At 34.1% G+C, this 27,841-nt stretch overlaps 1 protein-coding gene across 7 annotated transcripts in view; it reads left to right on the top strand.

Annotated features, from left to right (window-relative positions):
* The window catches only part of LOC129750921 (uncharacterized), a 296,065-nt gene that overhangs the window by 218,390 nt on the left and 49,834 nt on the right, over window positions 1-27,841 (top strand). For all 7 annotated transcript variants that reach the window (XM_055746119.1, XM_055746118.1, XM_055746120.1 and 4 more), the window contains one exon: window positions 25,782-25,946. In XM_055746119.1, the coding sequence (XP_055602094.1) occupies window positions 25,782-25,946 (165 nt within the window). The remainder of the gene's footprint in view (window positions 1-25,781; window positions 25,947-27,841) is intronic.

The raw sequence follows: 27,841 nt of genomic DNA, 5'->3' as shown, positions 1-27,841 counted from the left end.
GGATTACCCGAACTTGCCCGGATATTTGACACAAAATTTAGGAAAAGTTTGGTCCGCCCTGTTTTCCGGATTTCGTAGAAGGTTGGATTTTGCACAAATTTATTCACTTTAAACCAAAAAATACTTAGAATAAGTAATTATAACTTTTTTTTTGTGTCCAAAACGATTTTGTTTTGAGCAAGTTAAATCTAAATGATCATGAACAGCTTTTCGGAAGCCAAATACGATTTAAAATCTGCTGATGTGTTTTGATGAAAAGATATATACTTTCAAGGTTATTCTTTTGATTTTTATAGAATTATTAAGTGGTTTTGAACAAATTTTCCCGGATATTGCCGGATTTTCAGCTGAAAATTTTAAAATCAAATGCTCGGATTTAACCAGGTTTTTAGATAAAATTGCCCGGACTCGTCCGGTCCGGATATATCTGGAAAATATTCTGACAACCTTAAAGCTCAGAAAGAGTTATTCAATCATATATATGCTTTGAAAAAATGTAAATAAATTTGAGAGAAAAAAAAACAAAAAGAAAATTTCATTTTAATGATGTTCTGTGTTGAACCAATGAATTTAAATTGAGGCTAAATTTAGGTTTTGCCAGTGAATGTCAATGAAACTTCATAGAAGTGTTATATAATTTTTACAGCCCTTTTTCAGAATTTCATGACTTTTAAGTAAGAAGATTTCTAGTTTTGAAAACCATATATGGATAAGAGAAGAATAGAAAAAAAGGAGTTGAAAATGATCGAGTAGATATTTTAAAAGAAGCGTTTCATCAAGCACGGATCAACTATTCTAAAGAGGTAGAATCGGAGAGGTTGAGTCTTCCACAAAGTTTAATAAGAAAAAAGAGGGTCGGCGGAATATATTCTAAAAAAATTGGACATGTCCTGCTTTTGCGGGACGGATGCCAACCCTAAGTTAAACCATTGCTTGCCCGTAAATTGACCAGCAAAAACAGCAGCGTAATATAAAACAATTCTCTCAAACAGATCGATCATTCGATCATGCATATTCGAACCAAATATCCAATACTTCATATACCATTTTATACAACTTTCTTCGCGCCCTATGGCATTTCTGTCACTCACTGTAAAATGAAACATTTATTGACCTTTTAAAACGCTATTTGAATGGTTTCAAATTCAAAGTTTTAAGCGAATTCAAAGAAAATACAAACCTACTTATTTCAATGGAAGTCAAACTTGATTAAACATTTTTCGAAAAAAACGCCCTATTAATTAATGTAAAATGACCTCGTTATCTCGGTAGCAATTTGAATCCAGCGGACCGTTTAGCTGTTGGTTAAATAAAATACACAAACAAAAGCTGACATAATGGAATTGCAAATTAACTAAGTAGTGTACAACAGAAAACATTCCCGGGAAGCGAATCTACGATTTCTATTTATCCACCAACGAACGCTTACAAAGCTGATGCTGCTCCTTGCTCCTTGTCTCATGCTGGGCCAAGCGGAAGTGCATCCTTATCAGGAGGTCGTGGCCCAGTGGGATTCCAAAACTGCATCGCTCCGACCATCTGTCCGTCTGTCTTTCTGTCTGTTTGTGTTTGTCCTAGAAAAACTCCCAGGGAGTCAACCCTCCTGACCAGGCAGATAACCAAGGACGGAAAGTAAAACTCACTGTACTGCCCCGAAAACAGCTGGTGGTGTCAAGATTACTTACCGGAGGGAGAAATAAATAATTCACTTTGCAGCTGGAAATCATAAAATAAGTAGAATGGCATCCATTGGCATCCCTCTTGGTTTTTTTCTTGCTGCAGAATAGAATAAAGAATGAATTTTTCTGTTAGTTGTGACCTTTTTGAAAAATCAGAAAAATGGTTTCAACGATAATAGACAGTAATGGATCAAGAGTGAATGATAGTAAGTAGTAAGTTATTCAAATTTTTAAAGTAATCTGTAAGTTAGACAAAGTTTCGAAATGGATTGTTTGCTAGATTCAAGTTGAAAAATGTAAGCAGTTTTCAAACGTAATGCTTTCATTTTTTTTGTATTTCAAGTTCAACTTTAAGTTCCAATTGAAAATTGACGTGGAAAATAAATCAGCCTTCCGGAAACATGAAATGTGAGAACTTTTATTAAAATATGAGCTTTATTGTCGAATAAAAATGCATCACTTTCATCGACATGTGCACACCTGGTTACAGCTAAAGTTCGTGCCTATCGATAATTGAAATTAATTTGATCACAATAATTAAATTATGCTACCCGAGAACATCGGCATCCCAACCTTTGGCATCCCGAGCTCCCGGCTGACATCACACGGGTTCTGGTTGATAGAGATTGATGTATGGGACAGCTTTTTTGTTCATTTTGTTTGACATGAAAAAATAAAGATAGGTTTCATCAAGGGCATTTGAAAAAGACAGATTGATGGAACCTGTCTACACCTGCAGGCACGAATTTGCTGCATTGCAATTCGATCATGTGTGGGAAAAGATGTAAAACTTTTTTGATACCTGGGGATTTTTTTTTATTATCTGACAATTTGAGCCAGGGGTCTTCAGATTTTTCCCAAAATTGAAAATTTGATTCATTTTTGCGACTTAAAAACACATGTATTTTTTCAGATTTCTAACATTTTTATTTTTTTAGTTAGTTGTCATTGAGTTTGTAGTCATTATTTCTTCCATAACTCTCCAAAGAGTTGATGACCCACTTTGGTGTCTTCAGATGAAAGTTGCATCATAAATTGAGCTATTCGATGGTATTTTTTGCAAAATATTTGGTGGTGCAGACGGTACTTTTAGACGCCATTTAAAGTTTATTTACAACTTTTCATGATGAAGGTCTTTATTTATTTTTTTTTCAACTATTTTATTTGGAAAGCTGATAAAATTTCAATGCATTTTGATGTGCTATTTTATAATTTCCGTTGAAAAATAACAGAGTTATGTAGCTTTGAAAAATGGTTATTTTTTATTGACAAAAAAATCTAACCGAAGCTAACTCAAAAAATAAAAATGTTAAAAATCTGAAAAAATACATGCGTTTTTAAGTCGCAAAAATGAATCAAATTTTCAATTTTGGGAAAAATCTGAAGACCCCCGGCGCAAATTGTCAGATAATTAAAAAAAATCCCCACCTACCTCCTCGGTTAGAGTCTTGATACAAACTGCGCCTACTGGACGTCATATCTCAGGAACGGTTGAAGCTTGATACATAATTTTTTCTGAATTTTCCTGAAATGGAAAGCTCTGCAGTTTTTCATTTCTAGATTCTTGAAAAGGGTTCCCAGAGTCACCAGCAAAAATGGCCGGTTAGGGTCATTTAGACTCATATTACTGTTACGGATATAAAATTTAAACTAATGAGCCAATTTTGATGAATTGAACCATTTAGAAATTTTTCAAACATCTCCTATCAGCTACTTCTTAAAAATTTCAGTTATAATTTTTGTGATTTCTAGGAACTAACCTGAAATTCAAAGTGTCCTTAAAAACTGGATGTTTTGCAACAAAAATAACTCATTTTGTCCAATAGAAAAAAATTTGATTGATCTGAATTGATTAAGATTAGGACTTTATGTTGAAACAATAAAAATGCTTGGTTTATTAGACCACAGCTGGTTATTTGAAAAGATCATAAAAAGTCGTTTTGACTCAGATTTTAAACTTTAATTACATTAGAATCCAAGAGTTTCGAGTTAAAAACTTTTTTTCTGTTCAAATGCATTCATTTGCATTCTTTGAAGTCTATCAAATCAAAGAATCAATCAATCGTTTGCAATTAAAAGTGATAAATTGATTATGAAGAGGCTGATGAAATGACCACTTGAAGTATTGAATCATAGAACTTCAACATATTAAGGACAAAATGTTATATCGATTTTTGCTTTCCGCTTTTCGTCACACTGAGCACAACTACTCTAGAACTTAAAATTTGGTACAATGAGTTCCTGAAATCTCTCGTCATATGTTTTTCGCGGTTACGCGGTCGGGTAATGAAAACATACCAAAAAAATTAAATTCAGTTGATTTTGATTGGTTTTGATGTTTTTTATAAAATTAATAATTTATCGGCGCAGTTTTATAAATATACCTTAGCTTATTATCCAGTAAAAAAATGATTTTTCAGTTTTTCTTATATTTCCATTTATGGTTAGGGTAATTTGCCAATCGTTGTACCCTTACCCATTGTTGCACGAAATGACTTAAATTGTCAATATTTCAGCTATTTTTTAGACCTTTTCCCAAAAATATTACTGAATCATGTTAATTGGAATGTTTACTGATGAATTGAGGCTTTTACGATAATTTTTTTGTAAAAAAACATCAAACGACAATTTGAATTCTTTCTTGTTTTATTCGCACGATTTTTGTGCTAATTGTTCACTTAAATCTTAAGATTTCTTCTACGGCCATTAAGGTTTCACGTCAGAACAAAACATTTTTCGTATCGATTTTCCTTACGAAGTGTTTGTTGGACAATTTTAACACCATGATTTTGGAAAAAAATTCCATGATTTTGGAAAAAAAATACATAATCAGAGAAAATATCGGATCGTGCAACAATTGGTTCGCTAAATCTCATCCTGTCCCATTGTTGTACATAAGTCCACTGGAAGATTTGTATGGAAATTTTAAATTTATTAATTTGCATTGCTTCAAAACATTGTTTGGTTGATTTTACTGCCAAAAATAAAGATATTTTTTTTTGTAAAATTCAGAACTTGATAAATTAGTCCTAAATTTGCCCAACGTATTTTGATTTGTAGATTTGTACAGGAAATGAAAACCAGAGATAAACAAATTTAAAAAAAAAACACTTTTTTTTATTTTTGAAATATTTTTTGGTTTTTGCAATACATTTCATATCAACAAAATCAATCTTTACTTGTATCACAGAAATAATTTTCAAAATCATAAAAAAAAATTAATTTTAGTGTTTTTGATTGCTAATTTGAAATCTGTTTGACCGTAGGATGAAGATAAAAATTGCAATTAACTGCTTTGCATAGCCAACGAATTTGTTGGTTTAACGCAAAAACTTGTCATCAAATCATTGAAAGCTCCAGCAAGCAAAGTCGGCAATTTTACAATACTTTTCAATGGATTCCGATTTTTTTTATTTTGAAATGGCTATAACTTTTATCGTGAAATACTTTTCTTCTTCTCATGCTGGCAAAATATGAAGCTTTAAAATAGGTAAAATCAATGTCTAATCAAAGACAAACTTCATTTCAAGCTTTTTTGAATCTCCTGGTTGATTTCAAATGCATAAATTTTTTCTTCCGTACAAATTTCCACGCAAAATTTCGGCGGCTTCGTGTTTTTTTCGATATTGAGTCAAAATTTTCCCATTGTACATGGTACGGTTTATATGGAAGACCCCCCTAAAATAAGGTTGCCAGAATTTTTTCAGCACGTACAATATCCGGGCAAATTTTGTCAAAACTCAGAAATTCCTCAACAAAAATCAAGAAAAAAAAATGTTTTCATCAAAACTCATCGATAGATTTTGAACCGTATTTTAGGCTTCCAAAAAACCATTCATGATTATTTTTATAAAACTTAGTCAAAAAAATTGGTTTTGGAGGTGTTTGTTGTTTTTTTTGTTTGATTTGCCAAATAAAGTGAATAAATACGGGCAAAATCCGGGCAACCAGGCCGGGCCGGACTGTTCTTGAATTCAGTATTGAATATCCGGGCAAACCAGGATAAAACCGGGCAATCTGGCAACCTCACCCTTAAAGGAGGAACTAGAAGTTCTCATAATAAGCTTCCTTAACAAGCATCAGCTTCTTTGACCATATGGAGGGTGAGCCTTTAAGAGGTTTTTAAAATGTGCAACCATTGGAAAAAATCGGGCAACATTAGGCACCACATAAAATTTTGGTGTAACTGTCGGGCACATACAAGCTGTTTTAAAATATATTTTTTCAAATTTTTACGTCGCTTTTTTCAAACTTTTAGATGTTTTTGACCAATTCTGTATAAGTGCAATAGACGAAGAAAACTCAAGTGAATTCGGATGAAATGTTAGTCATTACATACAGTCATACAGCATAAAAACCAAAATCATGTGCTTAGTTATGCAACGATTGACAAATCACCCTATATTAACGTTGACATGTTTCAAATTATTTCAGGGTTCTGGTTCCCTATTATCAAAATCTAAACTGTATTTTTGTTTTCATATTTCTCACTATGTATCTGGTTTAGGCAGTTACAAACGCGTGTTTTTTAAAACTATTCGTTTCATCGAAAAACGTGAGCATTCTAGTGAATCACCTTAAATTTCTAAACTAATAAAGCCAAAAAAAAGCCAACAGTTCATGAGTTTTCAAGTCGACAAAGAAAGCTTTTCGAGGTGATTGTGTAAAAATATTTTTACCATATCCTTTTTCATTGTAAATTTCGTTATCTTATTTTAATCGCCGCTGGGATATATTCTTATTTAATTTTTGGCATTTCGGCGAGTTATGAAAATTCAAGGTAGAATATTTAGAAAGAACATGAAAGTATTATAGGTGGAAAGATCAAAGCTAGAGCGCTTTGGGTAGAAGAAATTGAATAGTTGGTGAAAATGTGAGCAGGGCTTTTGTTGTGTGAACAGCTTTTGAACTACTTGCGTGATTCTTTGCCGCGCGCCGTTTCAATGTTGATAGGAAGCGATGAAGAAACCCATCGCATTCCTACCCACATTGAAACACGGACGGGTCGAACACATGTGAGATTGTGTCCGACCGGGCAAAAAATCACCCAAGCAGCGCTCACATGTGCTGTTCTATTGCTAAGCCAATTCTATCGATGCGTGCTACTTTTTTAGGTACATCGGATGGTTGCTACTTTTGTTTTCGCATATTATCCATCCGATGCCTTACTTTTTTGCCAAATGCATCGTGGTGAATTGTGTTGTAGAGAGACTGGTAACACTGCTTTCGGATGGACGCGAGTTATTTTGAAGAGATTTATAAGTTTATTTTTAGAGGTTCTAGCATCGTAAAATTTGAAAATTTTCGTGAAACGGCTGAAGGAAGTGTTAAGAATTTTATTACTCGTAAGGTTCAGTGAAATAGTTCGGTATATTTGGAGTGAATTGTATTTCGGGTTCGTGCGATTTGGTTGTTTGATGACGCGCTGGTGACAGAAATTTAGCGCTTCGAGAAAATTATAAAAATGAGTAGAGATGGCGCTTTAACAAGAATTGAATCTTGGCTAGCGTTAGCGTTACGGTTGTAGTATATTTTAACGCGTGTGACAAGCTTAGAACGGAAGCTGAAAGGAATCCAATTCTCCAATATATTAATACCAGCAAGCTAAGTATCCTTTACCTTTTTATCTTATTACAGCTTTAAAAAGTCCGCCTTACAGGGAATAATAATAAGTACGTTTAAATACTCGTAACCCATTACTCTTTAGCAAAAACACTTATCTCATATATTTTGTTTTCTTAGTTTATTTTTTCAATTTTTTTTAAAATTTGGAAACCATTTTACAAATTAATTAAAATTGAGTATAACGAATATTGACTGAAAAGCAAATTTCATTACGATGGATCGTTCAAATGATTTTCCGCATTTATTTTCTGATGTATAAATACTTTTGATATCGAAGCTATGTGATAAGCTAAAACAAAATGAAGATGGTGCAAGGAATCTGATAAATAGTGTCACGATTAGCATTAGCGTAAAGTATGAGCGTTACATATTAACGCTTCTATTATATATATTCGAAAACAAGTATATCTTCAGGCGCCATCCAAAACACTTTTCGAACAGAAACTTTGCAAATCTAGGGAGAAGAACAGCGGGCTTAGTTTAGGTTATTATCAAATATAGTAAAAAAACCTTAAGTACTATATTTGTTGTTATGTTGTTAAAATTTATGTTCATTTTTTTATGAATTGTTTATTTTTTTTTTTGAATAAATGAAAAATGTTTCCACTCCATAATTTTTTTGTAAGTATTTTGGTAACATGAAAACGCCAAACCAAAAGTTTGGGCTACTTGACTAGCTACTAAAATTTTAAAGCAATCGAAAGTTCTAGTATCTACCATTTTTTTTTCCTTCCTGAAACAATAACTATGCGTATCCAGTAATAATCTCACTAAATAAATTATGGATTCAGCTTTGCGTAGTTGAGGATCAACTATCTCGTTATCCAGTATTCAGTTACATCGATATGAGATTCTTTGATAGATAAATTGAAAATTGAAAATAATGATAATTCAAGTACACTCAAGAACAAGTATTTATTCCTCTTAAAAACATTGATAGTCAGATTTAATTTTTATTGCGTATAATGCTTTGAAAAAAGTTCCATGTACAGTAATTGATACCAATTAAAAGCATTTACAATCCAGCAAATTTAGCTGATGAAAAAATTTTCTAATCGTTTTCGGTGTTCAGTGAATTCAATTTTTGATATCTCAAATATTTAATTGTGTACAACAGAAGAGCAATTAAGAAAACACAATACAAGGATTCAATTCCACATATTTCAGCTAAACGTTTGTTCCTTTTTGCCGTTATTCTGTCTAGATTAATTTAGCTAAGAAGTAAGCAATGGTAATATCTATTGTTTTTTTGTACATTAAAATAATTGTTTTCTTGTGATAAAATTGTATATTTTAATTGTGCCCCATGAGAAAGATAAAAATAATTTAATACTCATTATGCGCAATTCATGATTTCTTAACGGGTTAATTTTAAGAAAAACTATAGTTTCGAAAAAGACAACATATATGACAATTTTCCGCTGTAGCAATTGTTTTTCTATTACATTACATTATACCAGAGATTTAGTATGCAAGAACACCTAACTTACATTAAAGCAATGAATATCAAAGAACATATACTATCCTATGTGAATTTCGTTTGCATAAAATTTCTTTTATTAATATTATTTTCAATTTTCCTAGACAAGTTTGGAAAAAGTTGAATTTCACTAGCGTCAAAAAGCTAATTTCAATTCCAGGGCATTCTGCTTTAAGCTTGTTTAGACATTTAGGAATCCATAAAAGTGAAAAAAAAATTTAGAAATATGAGATATTATGATAAGAAGGTCAAAAACAGGCAGTTGAAGAATTTTACTAAACGACAAAAATCTTATTGTTATCATTATTGTGTTCTTTTCCGTGTTACTATTATTTGCTTAAATATTTTCATTCAAATAGTATGAAAATTAGTCTGAACTATAAATTTAAATGTTTAACTGGTTATCCACATGAAATTAAGGGAGAGTTATCAGTTGCACTAGTCAAAAGTGTTTCCTTATCGTATCCTTCCACCCACACTTCCAAAAACAACTTTTTTTTGCTAGGATGCAGAGGTAACCTCGGTCCTAAGGCGCAATATTATTCTTTTATCCCTTTCTCTCTTTTCCAAACTATCTATTGACTACTAGGACGTGGCCGGCGCCGTTATTGATGATTAAAGAGAGAGCATCAGTTTTGGGCATTGTGAATGTGCTGTCAGTCCCAGACACCATTCATTTGACCTTTGAACAAAATTGGTGGCCTCGGTCAATCACGGAGTAGCAACCATTGGCGATGTTGAATTCGTTCTACTGAGCCACGCCTGCAATCATGGTTTTCGAAATGCATTTATTTTAAAACAATAAGAGATGATATCAATAATTAACAATTTAACGAAGAAAAAACATTTCTATGAAGATCATTTTTGTAAAAAAATAGTAACAGAGCATTTCGGGTTCAATGATTCAGGTGGATGTGAGTAGTCAATTAAGCTAAGCTAAGCTAAGCTAAATGCATCGTGGTGAATTGTGTTGTAATTTTTGTTATCCCATTTCCCCCCTTCTTTAGCCAAGTGATTCTGTTATCTTATTTTAATCGCCGCTGGGATATTGTAAATTTCTCAAATACACGTAATTCAGACATCTGAAAAAGGCAAGGTAGTCCTTTTCATTACCATTACATCGCTGCCAAAATTTTGTATATCCGAACTCTGAATGTAGGTATCGCCGAAATGAAGTGCCCGGGCTCTAAATGATCATAGTTATAGAAATTATCCTGAGTTTTTGTTTCATGTTCAGATTCGAAGTTCTTAAACTTTATTGTTTTGCAGAATCCAAAACTTCAAAATGGCAATCCAATATTGAAAACTTTAAATTAAACTCATCATTCGAAGTTCATCTTTTCATTCAGATTTAAAATATAAAATTGACATAATGAATTCATATTGAAGCGTAAGACATCCAATATAACTAAAATACTGGATTGATGATTGAGGGCTCTGAAACAAGTTTCAATTTTTGGCTCGTATCGAAATATTTATCTGAAATCTGAATTCAAAATTCGTTTTTTAACATTCCAGAAATCGTATTAAAACTCGGAAAAAAAAATCTCACATTTAATTTCATAATTGGTAAACTTGATAATGTTTACTTATTCATGAGTTTAATCTGAATTTTGAATAATAATGCTGAACTCTGAACCTGAGTTCATATTCAGGTTTAGAATTCAGATACAGAATAAACGTTCAAAAATCAGATTACAAATGGCAAGAGATTGCATACTTTTAATTTTGAGTGTTATAAATATCAATTTCAAAATTTCAATTTTAACTCAAGTCAGTCAGCTTTATTTTAGAAAAAAAAAAAAAACAAAATCCACAGGATTTTATTTAAGGAATTCATTTTTACGAAAAGTATTTGCGGATCCCGTAAAAAAATCTATGAAAATTATTATTGCAGTTTTAAAAAGAGCCAAATTTCAAACTTAAACTTGAATTTGGATGGATATTGCAAGTAGATTTAGATTTTTTTGTTTTGGGAATAGAGTAAGATGTTTTTCAACAAATCGAATGTTTTCTTTTCTTAGATTTTCAAATTTTTGAACAAATTACCAAACATACCAATTTTTATACAAATTACACAAAGATTTTTTAAACGGTATCAAATCTGCCGTTTACATGTACGACTCGAAATATTTTGTCTCAAATAACGTGTGAATCCGTGAGAACCATGGAAAAAAATGGTGCATATGGCAAAAAATTATGTAAATAGAAGTCATGTAAGAAATACTGAGTTAAGTGTACTTTCTATGAACAACTTTGGCTAATGGTATACTAACGTAAATATAAGTTTTCTATACAATCAAGCTTTTCCAAGAGTTTCTAAAATGTCCCACATTTTTCAGCTGTGTCCCGCTTTTTTGTCGTGAAATGTCCCGCTTTTTTTCTGAAAGTATCCGGCAAGCCTACCCCATATTATATTGGAAGATAGAAACTTTTTTTACTTTAAATAAATCTTTCAACCCTTTTAATATCAAGCTTTCAATATGTTCTCGCAGAGGTCTGATAAAAGTAGAATTTATATTAACAAAAAAAATAGCAATGTGTTATACAAAGAATGATGAACAAAACAACGCTTATTTTAAATATATCTCTCTTGAAACAAAGGTACCATCAACTCACGAAAATCGCAACAAAGATATATCGTCGTTCGGTATTGAAAAAAATAATCAGATAAAATTGAGCTGACACAGTGAAATTTCATTCTTCGAATCGGAACGGTCACGATCTTTATTCCATATCGCCATCTGATTTCTGACCACTTCCCAAGTAACACCAATTGTTTTGTAAGACTCTGTAAGCCTCTTATGAAAACTAATCTTGGTCTAGTAGCCTGCTATAAAACTTTAAATGTTACTTGGGTTTGTCTTTCGGCAGGTGCCCCCAAATTTATATATATTTTTTCTCACAATTTCATTTAATTCATCAAATAGTTTTAGTGTGCACAATTCCGAACATGATAGAATTTATGAAAATCGGTTCAGTAATTTTGAAGGTTCATACAACAACAAAATCAAAAATAAAAAAATCTTAAAAAATGATCGGCCAAAAGGAGACTAGAGAAACGAAAATAACTTGAACGGGGACGAAACAATCCTTCTTGCCTGGACGCTCCGCCCCGAATTAACTGCGTATACTACAGACTCCTGTAGCATAGTCGGTAATGCGTTGGCCCAGAAAGCCGGAAATTGCGGGTTCAAATCCTGTACATGTTGTCAGTATTTTTTTTTGATATTTTCCAAATGAAAAAGGTTTTTTCCTTTTCTTTAACCTCCCTGTCAATCTAGACTTTCCTGATAGAGTCATTTCCAACAAAAAAAATGAAAAAACAAAGATTCAGTTCAAATACAAATCTAACTAAAGAATAAAACTAACCAAAAAAATAATTCAAACAATGTTAAATCACAAAACTGTAAATATGACCAAAATAACAAACATTACAAAAATTCCAAATTACAAATTACAAATGTATGTCAGCTTCATGAATAGTAGGGGAGAGTGGGGTATCGTGGGCCATGAGAAGAGAGAAGAGAGAAGAGAGAAGAGAGGAGAGAGAGAAGAGAGAAGAGAGACGTGAAAAGTGAGGTATGAGAGAGTTTGTTGTAAGAGATGTGATAAGTAAGTGATGTGAGGAATTAGACGTGAAACCGGTATCATGCCTAACTTTCCATGTCTCATGTTTCTCAAGTCTCAAGTCTCAAGTTGCATGCCTCATATTTTGCGTCCCATTTTTAGGATCTCAGCTTGCAGGTCTCAAGTCTCAGGTCTTACGTGTAAGCTCTTGCATCTCAGGTTTCATGTCTGAGGTTCAATGCCTAGATCCCAGTTCGTTAGATCGGGCGCTCTTATCGTCTTTGGTGACAAATTGAGCTTTTTCGCCTTTTTGGTCGTTGCACGCTTTACGCTTTTAATATGGTTTTCCGTAAGATTGGCTTTTTCATCGTTTTCGGGTATTTTGTTTTTTTACTGTACGTATACCTCTGTGAATAAAACCTTGTAGTATTAAAACAAGAATCAATAGAAAGAGATCTATGTACCTATATCATGATCAAAATTCTACTTTGCATTGATGTAGAAAACTGGGAAACTATCACCGGAAGCTACGGTTAGGCCGTCATGCTTGCATTTTGTATTGAAGACACATTTTGCAATAGTATACAATCTGAATAAAGTTCTATTCTCGTATCCCATCAATATCTGAAGCGCCACCTACGTTACTTTTTCCATCAGCAAGCAACTAAATCCAATTGGTAACTTTTATGCCTCAAAGAGGGTAAAACTTTTAATCGTATCAAGTGAAAACCTTTTTATAAACAAAGGGTTTTTTCCGCTTGTGAAATAAAATTTTAATTGTTTTGTTACAGCAAAATCAATATAAAAATTATGTTTTATAAACGTGAAAGATCCTTTGGAGAAGCTATTACCTTTCCAAGGGATTCCATCCAATAGCTTCAAAGGCGCTGAAGCAGAATGGAATGTTGAAAAAAATATGAGATAAAAATAAAACCAAGAGGGTGACTTTTATGCTGAGAAACAGCAGAAAAAACCCGGCTCTATCAATCATTAGCACCTGGAATTGATCCAATTACTTTTGATCTCTGATAGATGACATCGAAGGGGAAAGTGGGCGATAGCACTCCATTTGTTGGAATTTAATTTCGATTGGCTGCTGATGTAGATGGATGAATGGCGCGAACGAAAAATATCACTGGAAATGAAATTTTTCCACAAACGATAGTTCCGTCGACCTTTCGTGCCAGTTCCGTTTTTCTCCTTCTCTTCTCTCCTCAATCAAATGAATATTCTAAAAGCTTGTCCCTTTCCGTGAACATTATTTGGAATGCATTCAGCAGGATTTGCTTTTCACCCGAATCTAATCAACATCAGCACGCTTTTGGATTTTGATGAACGAATTCCATCAGTCCGAGGCCAGTTATTATTCGTAAATTAGGTGTTTGTAAATAAATGAGCTTCGAATTAACTGAACAACGGGGTATATCCACTTTGATTAGGAGTAAATTTGAATTTCAGTATTATTGAGGGAAAATAAACTAAATAACATAACTCAGAATTGATGCTTTCGGAAGAAGCATAAAATAAGCTAGGAAGTTGAATTCATCACAGAAAAGTTAAGTTCTTCTGTAGAGAAACTCTTTCACTCTGTTTGTGGCAGAATTAGCAAAACCATTGAGCGAATTTCCGTTCCCAACAACGGGAATGAATATTTGAACTTGTGCTCTCGATGGATGGCACAAATTTGTTCAATTGCAAAGATAAATTGAGGAAATTTCTATACCCTCAGGCAAGACTTTCGGCATCAGCCGGGCTCTCTGATTCAGCAAAACGGAACCTTTCGAACGTCCGACCACAATTTAATACAAAGCCACAGGAGTTTCTACTAAATTTAGACTTAATATATTGTCTTCTATTGTGCGAAAGGAAAAGGGAGTCATCTTTCATCGGGACAGAAACGTTCACGTTCTCGTTACTGTCTTACTTTCGAGGAAGGTCGAGCTTGGTCGTTGTTTGTTGGTGAATTTAAGTGCTAGCTTGCTAGCTAGTCGTAGACTTTTGGCAGTGTTTAATTCCAACGCTGCTCTTCTCTTCCATTTAGCTAGATACTTAGAATAGGTTGGTTGAATGGCACAAACGATGGTGGCGTAAATTGGATCATAAAGTGAGTCTTCTGTGGGGGTAGGGCTAGTACCTAGTAGTAATTTGAGGTGCATTCCTGGTGTTGCCCTTCTTGGTCATTATGAAAGTGTACCAGAGTTTATGGCTCTTCGGCTCGGATCTGTTGGTGCAGTTTTAAATTTATAATGGTCGCATGACAATTAATTGGGGAGCAAATCCGGTGGTTGTCTGTTGGGAAAGAGTGAGAGCAAATTGTGATGGAAGGATATAGAATGCGCTTCAGAAGCGTATGACTACTACAGGCAGTCTAACTTTCTTATATTTGTTTCAACATTGTAACTATTATGTAATGTTCAACCTCTAAAATCCTTTTTTATGCAGAAAAATACACAAATGTATAGTTTTATTATTTCACACCACTTTGGCTCTACGAATAACTTTATAGTTTAGGGAAAAAAAATTTCCAAAAATTGCATAACTGTATGGGCAATTCAAATAACTTAATATCGAAACTTTTTCGGTTGCAATCATTTAACATATTTGTTGACATTTTATCGTTTTTTCCAAACCCCGTTTTAAGACGTGTTTTATATATCTTGTTTTTTACCTAACATAGAATAATTTTTTGTTTAAAAAGAAAAATCAGAATGGTGGTAAGTTCAAGACCTAATTGTCAATAGCTTTTTTAGATCGAAAAACACATGGGCCAAGGATTTCTGGCGTGACCAAAAGGATAACTTTTCGAAAAATATCTCCATTTCCAGTACTTCTATGTTTTTAAGCATTTCTTAGATGTAGCCTTTGACAACGCATTGTCAAACAGTTGCCATTAGTATGAATTGTTCGATTAACATGTTTTGAAACATTCTGCGCAAAAAGTAAGTTGAAATAATAATTGGTTCTGGTTTGACGCTGTTTCCAAAAATCCTTACCTAAAACCGGGGTTGGTTTTAAGAGAGTGAATAAAATTCAATTTATGTTCTCTTTTTCATAAATTACCAATTTCAAAACAGACATATAGAGGAGAAAAGGCAAAAGGTATATTTTTTCACATTTTCGTAGGTGATGGAAAGCATTAGAGAGACATAAGCTATCAAAGAACGAAAGAACATAAGCCGTAAATATCATGAATTTTTCGAAAAAGATGCAACGGCTCACCGGCAGGACTTGAACCTGCAATCTCCACTTGAGTACAACGGCACGTTAGCCAATTTCACCACGGTGATTGTGATGAAACCGGCCAACACGAGCAATCGAGCTCTTCCGATCAACTGCTGGACCTTCTATCGAAAACACCATGTATATCCCGCATGTGATCTTTCCCGCTATTGATCTCTCTTGTTTCTCTGACTCAACCCATCGACTCGGGATCTTAGCCGAGCGAGCACATGGTCGATTGCGGAGATTGCAGGTTCAAGTCTTGCCGGTGAGCCGTTGTATCTTTTTCGAAAAATTCATGATATTACGGCTTATATTCTTTCGTTTTTGATAGCTCATGTTCTTCTAATTTATGCCATCACCTACGAAAATGTGATTATTTTAAGGTACAAAAATGTACCAAGCGATTTCATAACATCAGTATTGATATTTTTTCTATTATTTTTCCTTAAAAGTATAAGTTGCCTGTTGAAAAGGAGTAAGAAAGAAAAATTAAAACTTTGAAATGAAGAGTTTAATTTTTTTTTCTTGTGATAACCTTCAAATAAATTTCAATTCTAAATTTCTTGAAACACTTTTAATTAAAAACCCTGATTTTAACAATAAGCAGATTAAAACCCCATTCTTTTTTCTAAATAAAAGACAATCAAACTTACTAGACAATTTCAATTAAGAAGATGAATTTAAATTATTTGAAGGATACACAAGTAGTAAAAATGTCCACAACACAAAAGTTCTAGCTCACATTTTTTGAAAACTGTTCGATTCTTCTTCTAAAAACGCTCTAGCTATGATCTTTTCACCTAACAATACTTTCATGCGTGTCTAACAATTCTACTTTGAGTTTCATAATTCATCGAAATACCAAAAATAGGAGAATTAGGTGCATATGTTTGAATAACTGTTTCGAAAGATTTTGGCGTCATAAATTTGCACATAAAGTCAGATTTTGTCTATCACCTCAAGATTTGGAGCAATGGCTTGAATAGTTTTAAAATTGAGCATTTTTTAAATTAAATTCCGGCTGATAAACTTATGAACCTACATTAAATTAAATACTGGTTATAAATCTATTTTGTATCCTTTATTTCATTAAGGATCCAGATTTTACCTAGAATTTCTAATTTCAAGATTAAATGCTTTAGGATAAGGCTACCAGAATTTTCTCGATCGTATCCTGGCCGGACAAATAAAAGTTATTTGAACTTAAAACCAGCGAAATCCGAGCAGTCGATTTAAAAATTTACTTTTCGACTCAAAAACCGGGCAATATTCCGGCAAATTTTGGAAAAGAAAACACATGAATTACTGATTTAATATCCAGAATAAAAACAATTGAAACATCAAAGTTTAATCAACACACAAAACACAAAAGCCGATTTTAAATTATATTAAAAAAAAAATAATTTTTTGTCACAAAAATTTAAAATTATTGTTACTAGTTTTGAGGTTTTTTGTTCGTTTTGCAAATAAAGTAAAAAAAAAAACGGGGCAAATCCGAACATTTTCCAACAAAATCCGGGCAACAGGGCCAAGTCAGATCGTTCTTCAACTCTGAACTAAATAGCCGAACTAGTCCGAATAAAACCGGGCAATCTGACAAGCTTTATTTAGAAAAAAAATGCAATTTGGCAAATTTGAACTGAATTTTGAAAAATGATTCAACTATTTTTGACATCACAAAAAAGCGTTTCAAATGTTTGATATTAAAGATTTTAATTTATTAAACAACTATATATGTAGAAGACATTTTGTTTTCAAAAATATCTAAGATTCATTTTAGTTTAAAATTTCTTTGAAATTTGGTCAAATTCCTGTATTTTCGTAGAAATGTTCGAAAATCAAAAAAAAAAAACTTTGAGACTTTTTCTCTGAAGTCAAAATTACTCGCAGTCATCGATATGGAAAGGTTTTGATTAAATCATTTAATCAAAACCTTTATTTTCAACGGTTATGTAACATCATTTTACACTTTTTTTAAATAGGCAAATTTTTCAACACTCTCAAACCAGTATAAATCCATGTCTGTCTAGACTTAAGTAGGGTAAAATATCTAGATTTCGACAATTTTTGTATGTTTTGTCAGAAAAACCATGTAAATAAATTAATTGACTAAAGTTTTTCATTTCGAATAGGATTGGTTATATGAAACAGACTTTTTTCTTCATTCTCTACCTTTTGATTGATCAAAAGTTTCAAAACAACGATTTTATTATCCTTTTACTAAATCTCTCGATGATCTAGTTTTCGACATTCAATTTTAGTTTTCGACACAAAAAGTTTTAGTTTTCAACAAGCATTTATCCACCTCCTTTGTTAGCTCAGGAATATGCATATTGCAATTCCTTATCTACTTCACGGCGTTTTTACACCATGGAAACAGTTTAAACATACCCTAGAAGGTGGGTGTCGAAAGATAGATTATTTGGCGAATTTTCAGCACTAGTTTTCGGCAGCTAAAAAACCAGTTGAAATTTCATTAAATGTTAGCAAAAATATAAAGTAAATAACCTAAAACATTGATTTCACAACCTTATCTATCCATTTATTCCTTTTATGATGCTTTTTATCGAATAAAAGGGGAATTTTTTCGTGATTCAAAATAATTCTTATTTGGTTTTCTTATTTGAAATTTCACATGTGATTCAGAAGTTTACTTTTAAATTATTGATTTACTACTATTCAACAACTAATTTTGAAGAATTTTTATATTCAACGTTTACTAAAATGGGAGAGCAAAACTAGAAAAGTAGAAAAATAGATAGATTAAACCACCAAATAGAAAGATTAGCCTTTCATTAAAAATTTGTCGAAAACTAGCTCCTGTCGAAATCTAGAGTATCTACCCTATCAACTTCCACTTCAGATTTTATGAAAACAGGAGGCATCTTCAATTCATTCGAAGCAATCGCTCCAAATATGTACCATGACTCCAATGAGATGCTTAGTTGGAAACTTGAATTTCTCAATCTCTGTATCATGCTTAGCCTTCAGGACTGAAATATATCGATCCGAGCGTGAATTGGACACCATATACATCGTGCATTACAGAAATTGGCAATGCAAAACTGCTATGAAATCCTGGTTCAAATTTGGATTTGAATTTCATATCAAATTTGAATCATGTGTTTCGAGATCATATACATTTCCAATATTTTGATAATAGTTTTCAGAATATGAAAAAAAGAAAATTTTTGTTTTATATTCAAATTTTAAGTTCCGAACTTTATTCTTACACTAAATTCAAACATTTGAAGCTTCGAAATGGCAATCCAAAATTGAAAATTGAAATCAAATTTTAATTCAGAATAACAATACAGATAAAAAAAAAATAAATAATTTATAAAGTGAATTAAGATTAAACTAAAGAATGTTAATAAGAGATTCATGAATGAGGGCTCTAAAATTTGGCTCATGAAAATTATCATATTTTTGTACATTTCAGAAATCGTATGGAAATTTGTACACAGATTCAAAGCTCAATATATGAATTCAGATTCAGAATGCAGCTTCAAAATTCAGAAAAAGATTTAGCTTGTAAATAAATTTAACAATCAACATAAATGGTTGAGGAATTCAAGAGATCATTAATTAAAGATTGCTTGTCAATTCAATTTCCCGATTTCAAATTTTTAATCAAAATTAGCTTGTACACACAATTCAGCTGAAAATCACAAATAAAAAGTAGAATTTGAGTTGATTATTTAAGTTTTGTTTAATGCAAAAAAAAAATCCCAAATATTATTTTGACAAATCATCCACAGGATTTTCATTCTGAATTAATTCTTGAGGAAAAATGATTGCTGTTGAAAAAACATGTACCTGATCTTCATTCAAAAACTCATCACGAAATTCTATATTTTATCGGTGTATTGTTTAACAATATTGATAATTAAGGAAAAAATCTAAGCCGTGAGACACCAAATTTGGCATTTTATATTTCAGAAACCAAAAGACAAAATCCTGCTAATTTAATATATTTGAGTAACGGGAAGTGTTGTGTTACATTTTATAGAATGAGGTTTCATTACAAGTTTTATAACATTTGAATTATGCTTCTCAATGGAGCATATTAGCAGCAAGTAAAAAAAATGAGATGTCTCGTATTTAGTCCGCAATGTGTTAATATTGCAGTTTTTTTAAGCCAAATCGCCAAAATTGTTCCTAAAAATGTATAACTTTTATTTTTTTTTTTTTTTTTTGAAAAGGTCAAAACCTTTGAATTTGTAAAAGAATTTGGAAGATTGTGCTTGTTTGATTCGAGTAAGGAATAAGTTTTTTAAGAAATGAAAGGCTTATTTAATGCTCAAATCAACTAAGTTGGATCTACTAAACTCCTAAACAAATTCAATGATTTCAACAATCGATTAAAGTTATATAGTCACAAACATAATTTGTTTAAATTTTTTTTTGTATTCGTCCATTGTTGAGCAAAAAATCTTAGGTAAAAATCAGTCACCAAAAACCACCCCAAATGGGTCGGTTTATACCACGGCCCATAAGATACGAAACCATGGTTTTTTAAGAATCCAAGGTTTAAAAAAAATGATCCCAAATTGTACATTGTACATTGAACAAAGAGTTACATTTAATGCTCAACCTGCAATAAAAATTAAAAAAAAATTATTTGTTCCGAAAATTCAACATTGTGATTTTTAAATTGTAAATTGGCCCAAAAACGATAGAAGGTTGGGCTTCACAGATCGAGGAAAAGTCATGTTGTTTTTTCCGAGCAAAATATTCAATATACCCATACAAACCTCAATGTTGAAATTAACTTATTTGAATGTTACTTTAGAATTTTGCAAAAAATCATAGATGTATTTTGATCCAAAACGAAACTTTTTAGACCTCAGGCCCTGAAAATTTGAAAATGATTTCAGAGTGACTCAGTCTAAATTTTTGTGACGTTCTGTCAAGTTGTTTTTGAGATAGCGTCCAATAAAGAAGTTAATCGACTTTCATTTTTGGGCGCTAAGTGCGCCATCTCTAATGCATTTTATGAACCACCTTTTTTTAATTTAAGGCGCATATTGATTACGTTTTTTGTTTCCTGAAGCTTGAGCTTCAAAATTATTCGAAACTTTTAATTAATCGAAGCTACGACGGATTTAGTAGATTGTCCTCCTTCGGCACAAAAACAACATATTTGATTTTTCATCACTCCACCAAAGTTTTCGTATGATGGCACGATTTCAAATCCAACCAAAATAGAGTTTCAACCTATGGAAATGCTAAACAGAGAAAACAAGCGGATTTGATGTAGGAATGAGATGCAGAATAATATGCAGAAAATAAAAAATATATATATATATAAATAAAACAAACTAAAAGTTGAATTCGGCAACACTGAAGGAAAATGAAATAAAATATATTTCTATGGAAACGATTTATATTTTGTTTTGCAGACACGAATGCCACAGGGATGGTAAAGTGTCGTAAATAAAAAAAAGATTTATATTTTGGCAAAACTAGGCAAAAAAGAAAACAGCGATTGATCTATTCTTGTGAGCGACAGACGTAACTGTGTGAATTTCTGAATTGAGATTCGTAAGAATCGTAAAATCACGGCAATGTACACCCAAAATTCAGCCTCTGTGCCAATGGCGTGTAGTCAATTACATAGCATCATTGGTACAAGAAGATAACGCGATCGGTGCTGATTCGATTTGCTCCCACCGGCATTCATCTCCCAAGTTAACCGAATTGCGTATGTCTGAAAGAAACAAAATAAAAACGCTTTCACGTCCCTCCCTATCGCATCACAAGACGAAGAAGGATGGAAATAAATACCGGCCAACACCAGGCAGCCAGCGAACCGAGCACTGTGCGTATGAATGTAGCAAAAGCAACAACAAAAACATCCTTCTAATTCAATCCCTTCAATCCACCGGCAAACAACCACGGCCGAGCTGTGCGTGTGTATGCAGTAAAAGCAACAACAAAAAAAACATTCCTTCAATTCAATTCGCCGGCAAACAACCACGGCTAAGCTGTGCGTGTGTATGTAGCAAAAGCAACCAGAATATATTCCTTCAATTCACCGGCAAACAAGCACCGGCCAAGCTGCCCGGCTTTAGCAGCTGTGTATATGTAGCGTGTGTATGTAATAGCAGGCAGTAAGCAAAGCACAGTTCTCATTCAATGGGTTTCCCGTTTCCTCCACTCCCGTTCCCTTTCCCGTTTCCATCGCAAGACAAATGAATACCATGAAAGGAGGCCAAACGCCGGGAAGCCACTGTCGTGCGTTTCTTTTGTGATTGATCGGTGGCAGAATGCCTATGACAAATATCCCTCTTCCTGCATGAAGCTCAAATAGTACACTGGTTAAGATGTCGGTCTGGCAAGACCATATGGTTAGTGATTTGAGTTCGATTCTCCCTACGCGCGCTGTGGTTTATATTTTTATTTTCTTGTTTCTGGGACGAATTATCCAATAGGAACGAAATCCCATAAAATGTTTTTCTTGTTTTGCTTGAATGTAGTGGTCATGCATCATTTTAGTTGGGAGCCGAGTCCTTATGCCAGTTACGGTTTTTCAAACATATCATCTTCGGCACAGTGCACATTTCAGCGCATTATCGGCACAGAGATGTGCTAAATAGGCATTGGATTTTTGCAACCTCTTCTATGGGTGTAGTAGTTGAATAACCACAAGGAACACAGATCATCAAGGCTGCTGCAACGATTGTTTAATTATGATTCGGCCGCCGGTAAAAAGACGTGTAAGCGTTGCTAGTCAGTCGAAGGGGGCCGCGGTGATCTTGTTGTAGATGTCAATTAAATAAATGTTGCAGTGTTGTTCGTGGGGGTTAAGGGATTCTCCTTGGTGAAGCAGTTCACCAAGCTACGCTAACCAGGCGAACGACCGGGCGAAGGATGGTCGTTCAACAACCCACCACCAGAGCGCAGTGCAGAGATGTGAGCCGCAGTCTTCAAGCGAAGAGGCGAAACGAGCGATAGGGCGAAGCGAAAATGAGCGCGGGACGGGGGCAATGAACGGCAATGGGGTCAAAGCTGGTCAAAAAGAAAGCGACCATTGACTCTAATTTCAGTTCGCGAACAAACCAAACCGATCCCGAAAATATTCTGGAAGATCAATATTTTAAATATAACTGTGGTGATTTGTTTCGTCAGTTATTTAAAAACAACAATTACCATCAGCATAAAATTCCAAAAGGAAAGTCCAGTCGTAAGCCGAAATTGATTGGAACTCCAGGTAACCATACGCCATTTTGCCCCTGCCCAAAATACCCTTTTTATCTGATCCTGAACCTTACCAGGACCCCGCTGTTTCGGATTGTTTTTTAATCAACCGAGCCCTGAGAGCGCCACAGCGCTCTACCACCTCAACCGACCGCCGTCGGTGTTACTCAATTCCGTACCTGGTTCAGCACCCAAGGTGGGGCCAGGTACGACGTCGCCACGCGCTCCGTTAATCGTCGAAGGACCTCGTGCGCCACCGATAACATCGACCGACCGCCGCCGGTGCTACTTACCATCGTACCTGATTCAGCACCTAAGGTGGGGTCCAAGCATCCACGCTGCTTGCTTGCCGTCCAAGGACCATCAGTGCCCGGTTTAGCACCCAAGGTGGAACCGGGTACAACAACACGACCCGTTAGAGCCAGCCAGCTTCCAAGCCGATCTCATCGAACCCGAGCCCGAGCAAGGAAGAAACTAGTGCGCAAATAAAGGTTAGCTAGGTTAAGAAAGTGGTGGGTGAACAAAACTGCAAAATATTAAACGGTACCGAATTTTATCCGAGGAGTTTTCTTTAGCTCTCCCGAATTTCCCTGCAACTTAGTTAGTGTAAACTTTCCGACCCTGGGATTAAAAGGGGTTCACCGCAAATCTACCGATTGGCTAATAGCCAGTCTTACAGACGAATTGGCTCAGAGAGCGCAGATGTTTAAGGCTGCTGCTACGATTGTTTGTTTATGATATGGCCAACGGTGAAAAGACGGATTGCCTGAGGAGGCTCTGATTTTTAATCTGCTGCTACGAAAAAAAAATCTGATTCGGTCACCGGTAAAAAAACGAATTGGCTCAGGAAGCGCAGGTTTTAAAGGCTGCTGGTACGATTGTTTGTTTGTATTCCGGGTCAGGTAAAAAAAACAGAGCGGCAGGAAAAGCACTATTGGAATGACTTTTTTCTAAGAATATTTTTGGGTTGTTTCGGCTCTGATAAACAAAAACATAGCGCTAGAAAAAGCACAGATTGGAATGGTTTTTGCTAAGAATGTTTTCGAATTGTTCCGGCTCTTGTAAACAATGACAAAGTGGCTGGAAAAGCACAGATTCCAGGCTGTTGCTAAGAATGGTTTTTGAAATGTTCCGGCTCTGGTAAAAAAGACAGAGCTACAGGAAAGGCACAGATTGGAACGGCTGTTGCTGAGAATGTTTTCGGATTGTTCTGGCTCTGGTAAACAAAGACAGTGCGGCAGGAAAAACTCAGATTGAGAAGGATGTTGCTAAGAATATTTTTGAGTTGTTCTGGCTCTGGTAAACAAAGACAGAGCGACAAGAAAAGCACAGATTTGAATGGCTGTTGCTAAGAATGTTTTCGAATTGATACGGCTCTGGGAAACAAAGACAGATCGGCATGAAAAGCACAGATTAGGAAGGCTGTTGCTAGGAATATTTTTGTATAGCTCCGGCTCTGGTAAATGAAGACAGAGCGGCGGGAAAAGCAATTTTCTTTGTATATTCATCTATTCATTGTGTCATTCATGACATTCGCTATATGGTGAAGTGTCACTTATAAATCTAAAAAAAAAATGAAATAAAATAATTGTGTCATTCGTTATGTAACACTGACTGATTTGCAACTCCCCCAGATCGTTAGAGCAAGTTCACTGGTGTTGGAAAAAAGTGGTTGAAATTTCGACATTTTGAAAATTTTGCCAGGCAAAAACATTTTCAAGATCTGTGGCCTTCAAGTTTTTTTACAACACGTGTTGTATTTCCGCATGCTGTGATGCAAAAATGGCATTTTTTCTATCACATACGGCTGAAATAGAAACAGTGTTGGAAAAAAATACAACGGCCAAAGATCTTGAAAACATTTTTGCATGGTAAAATTTTCAAAATGTCAAAATTTCTACCACATTTTCCCAACACCAGTGAACTTGCTCTAAGCCACCTCAAGAACTAGATGTAAATTTTTTAACTTTTGCTTCCTTGTTTTGTTTGTAAACATTGAAGCAGGACTTGTCAAAAGATTTCCCTGAAACTTTTTTGGCTTGAAACCTGGAAGGTGTCCGCTGAAAAGTTTATTTAGCTGTCCATTATGGTTTTTTTTTTTTTTTAATATCTCCCCGCTACCGCTCCATTTGACCACCGCACGATTTGACCACCGTATTTTGTTTATTTTACCATGAGTTTTGTCGAATTGTAGATAACCAGCTGTTTTAGGGTCGCTCACTGGGATATTCCTAGAATTTTCTCGATCCTGCCCAACAATTTTGGCACATGAGCTTCTGTATTGTCCGCTATCCCAAAAACTATTAGACAGATTGTCACGAAGTACTGCTGTAAACTGTAAACATTAAATTACTCGGTAGCTTTTCTGACAATTTTATTAATTTCCACTCACGCATTCAAAAGTTATCACAAAAAAATGATGCATTTATTTCGATTACTAAAGGCTTTTAAAGATTTTTTTCGAAATGTTTAGCAGTCATAACGTTTCCTCTTGATCAAGACAAAGTCTTTTTTGCAAAAGGGAGCTTAAATTTCATTATCTGTTTATTTTGAGCGTATAACTCAACCGTAAAAACTTTTCCGGAAAATGGCCCATTCAAATTAACTCTTCCACAGAAACAAGTAGCACTTTCCAGGAAGCCTCCGTCCGAAAGCGCAATTGAAGGCCATTTTTAATTACTTTTACCTGGTTTTATTTCTCGAGCACCCCCTCAATTCGGTAGCAGAAATGAATCGTATAATGATCGCCATCAAACGAAAACTTCCACTGGCTACCACTGGTGCCTGAGGGGGATTTCTGTAAAGCTGTAAATTTCTTAATGAACTTACTCGGTCAGTTTTCCGAGACCTTCTCTCGAGTAGTGAGAAAATGTGCCTTTCCAATCAAATAAAGCGACAGCGAGACCGTTTTATTTACTTTACTTCTTTCTTTCTTGGATTTTGTTTCTTTTCATTTCCGATGGATGGCCTGGACTGGATGGATTTCCTGGACCCACCTGAAGAGTCTACAAGAAGACTTCCTCCAATCAGTTGCTGACCCTGTATCTCGGAAGCCGGGAGCTGGTGGCCCGGAAGGGAGTCATCGAACCCCTGCGAGGAGTGCTGTACATCGATCCGAAAGTCATTGGCGATGCCAAAATCTACGGACAGCTGACGTTGACCTTTCGGTAAGTGGCTCCAGAGACCTTTGGGCGCTAATCCCAATTTCACTTTTCCCCGAAATCGAGTTTCGGGAGCAGTCCATTTGCAAAAACATCTGTATCTACTGTTATTTCATCCGAATAAGTAGCTTCCTTTATTGAACTCTATTTCAGGAAAGGGCTGAATCATTTGTGATCCTTGGAAAATATATTCCATTTGAGAAAATTATCTTGAACCTGATTCCAAATGATATCATAATCGAAACATTGCCTACACACAGGCGTTAACCCTCTATGCATGAACTGTGAATCCGTTGAGAAAAAAAAAATGTCATTGGAATTAATTTTATTGATCCCCAACTAAACAATTTATGCAAAAAACACTATTTGTCAATATAGTTTTTATTGTTTAAATAGTGTAAAAAATGAGATTTTTTTAGGTTTTATAATTGCTAGTTTCAATTTTTGTTGCATTAAATTCGCTCGGAATCTTTTACAGTACTGAATTATGCTGGAAAGTGTGAAAAAAATCATCGGCTCGTAAGCAGTAAAAGGTGAAATAAAATTGTATTCATAAAATAAATGCATTCTAAACATGTCCCAAGCTGGCGATATAAATTCCAATTTACTTCAACAGTTACCCAAAAGCAGTTGATCTGATTGTAATTTGATGCTGATCACCGCTCAGGTCGGCGAAAAGTTTCACAAATTCAATCTAACAATCTTTGATTGACTTTTGACCAGAGAGAGGCCCAATTTTCCGGTAGGATCCGGCCAAGTAAATCAGCCAAGACCTATGACTTGTTTTCCGTTTTTTTTGTTGACTTTTTCTCGTTTGGCTCGTGGCTAATCTAATTTACGCTCGCTTTCTGGCAAGCTGTTGGTGGGCAGCTTGAGTGTTTGATTTTTCCGATTTTCTTCACCCACACACTAGAACTGTCGGTGAGGGAAAAATGCTGCCAAGTGGAGGATTTTTTTTAATCCCAAATGCTTGAGCATGAAGAAGCACGATCCTTTGGATGATTTCTCGAAAATAATTTAAGATTAAGCTTATTTATACAGGATTATTTTCACACGAACCACTTTTGAAAGAGTACCTGCTACCTGCAATAAATTTAAAGAATTTTTCATGTTTACCCGATGAAATAAAAATCAGCAGTTCTGCTATCAAAAATTTTGCTGATTGGAGAAATTAAAAAATATTTCGCGATAAGCAAAGTTTGAAAAATAAAAAAAAATTAAAATCGAAAAATCTGAATTCTGAATCTGAATTCTGAATCTGAATTCTGAATCTGAATTCTGAATCTGAATTCTGAATCTGAATTCTGAATCTGAATTCTGAATCTGAATTCTGAATCTGAATTCTGAATCTGAATTCTGAATCTGAATTCTGAATCTGAATTCTGAATCTGAATTCTGAATCTGAATTCTGAATCTGAATTCTGAATCTGAATTCTGAATCTGAATTCTGAATCTGAATTCTGAATCTGAATTCTGAATCTGAATTCTGAATCTGAATTCTGAATCTGAATTCTGAATCTGAATTCTGAATCTGAATTCTGAATCTGAATTCTGAATCTGAATTCTGAATCTGAATTCTGAATCTGAATTCTGAATCTGAATTCTGAATCTGAATTCTGAATCTGAATTCTGAATCTGAATTCTGAATCTGAATTCTGAATCTGAATTCTGAATCTGAATTCTGAATCTGAATTCTGAATCTGAATTCTGAATCTGAATTCTGAATCTGAATTCTGAATCTGAATTCTGAATCTGAAATCTAAATATGAATTCTTAATCGATATTCTGTGTTGATTTCCGAATAAGAAATTAAAATGAGATTTTTTTTAGAATGGTTTGAATTTGATATCAAGTTTGTTTCAACTATGAAGAAAAAAAAATCTCGTCGTTCGAATTCTGAG

Source organism: Uranotaenia lowii, chromosome 3, assembly GCF_029784155.1.
Source record: "Uranotaenia lowii strain MFRU-FL chromosome 3, ASM2978415v1, whole genome shotgun sequence".
Classification (NCBI taxonomy): domain Eukaryota; kingdom Metazoa; phylum Arthropoda; class Insecta; order Diptera; family Culicidae; genus Uranotaenia; species Uranotaenia lowii.
This window is presented reverse-complemented; position numbering and strand designations above follow the sequence as displayed.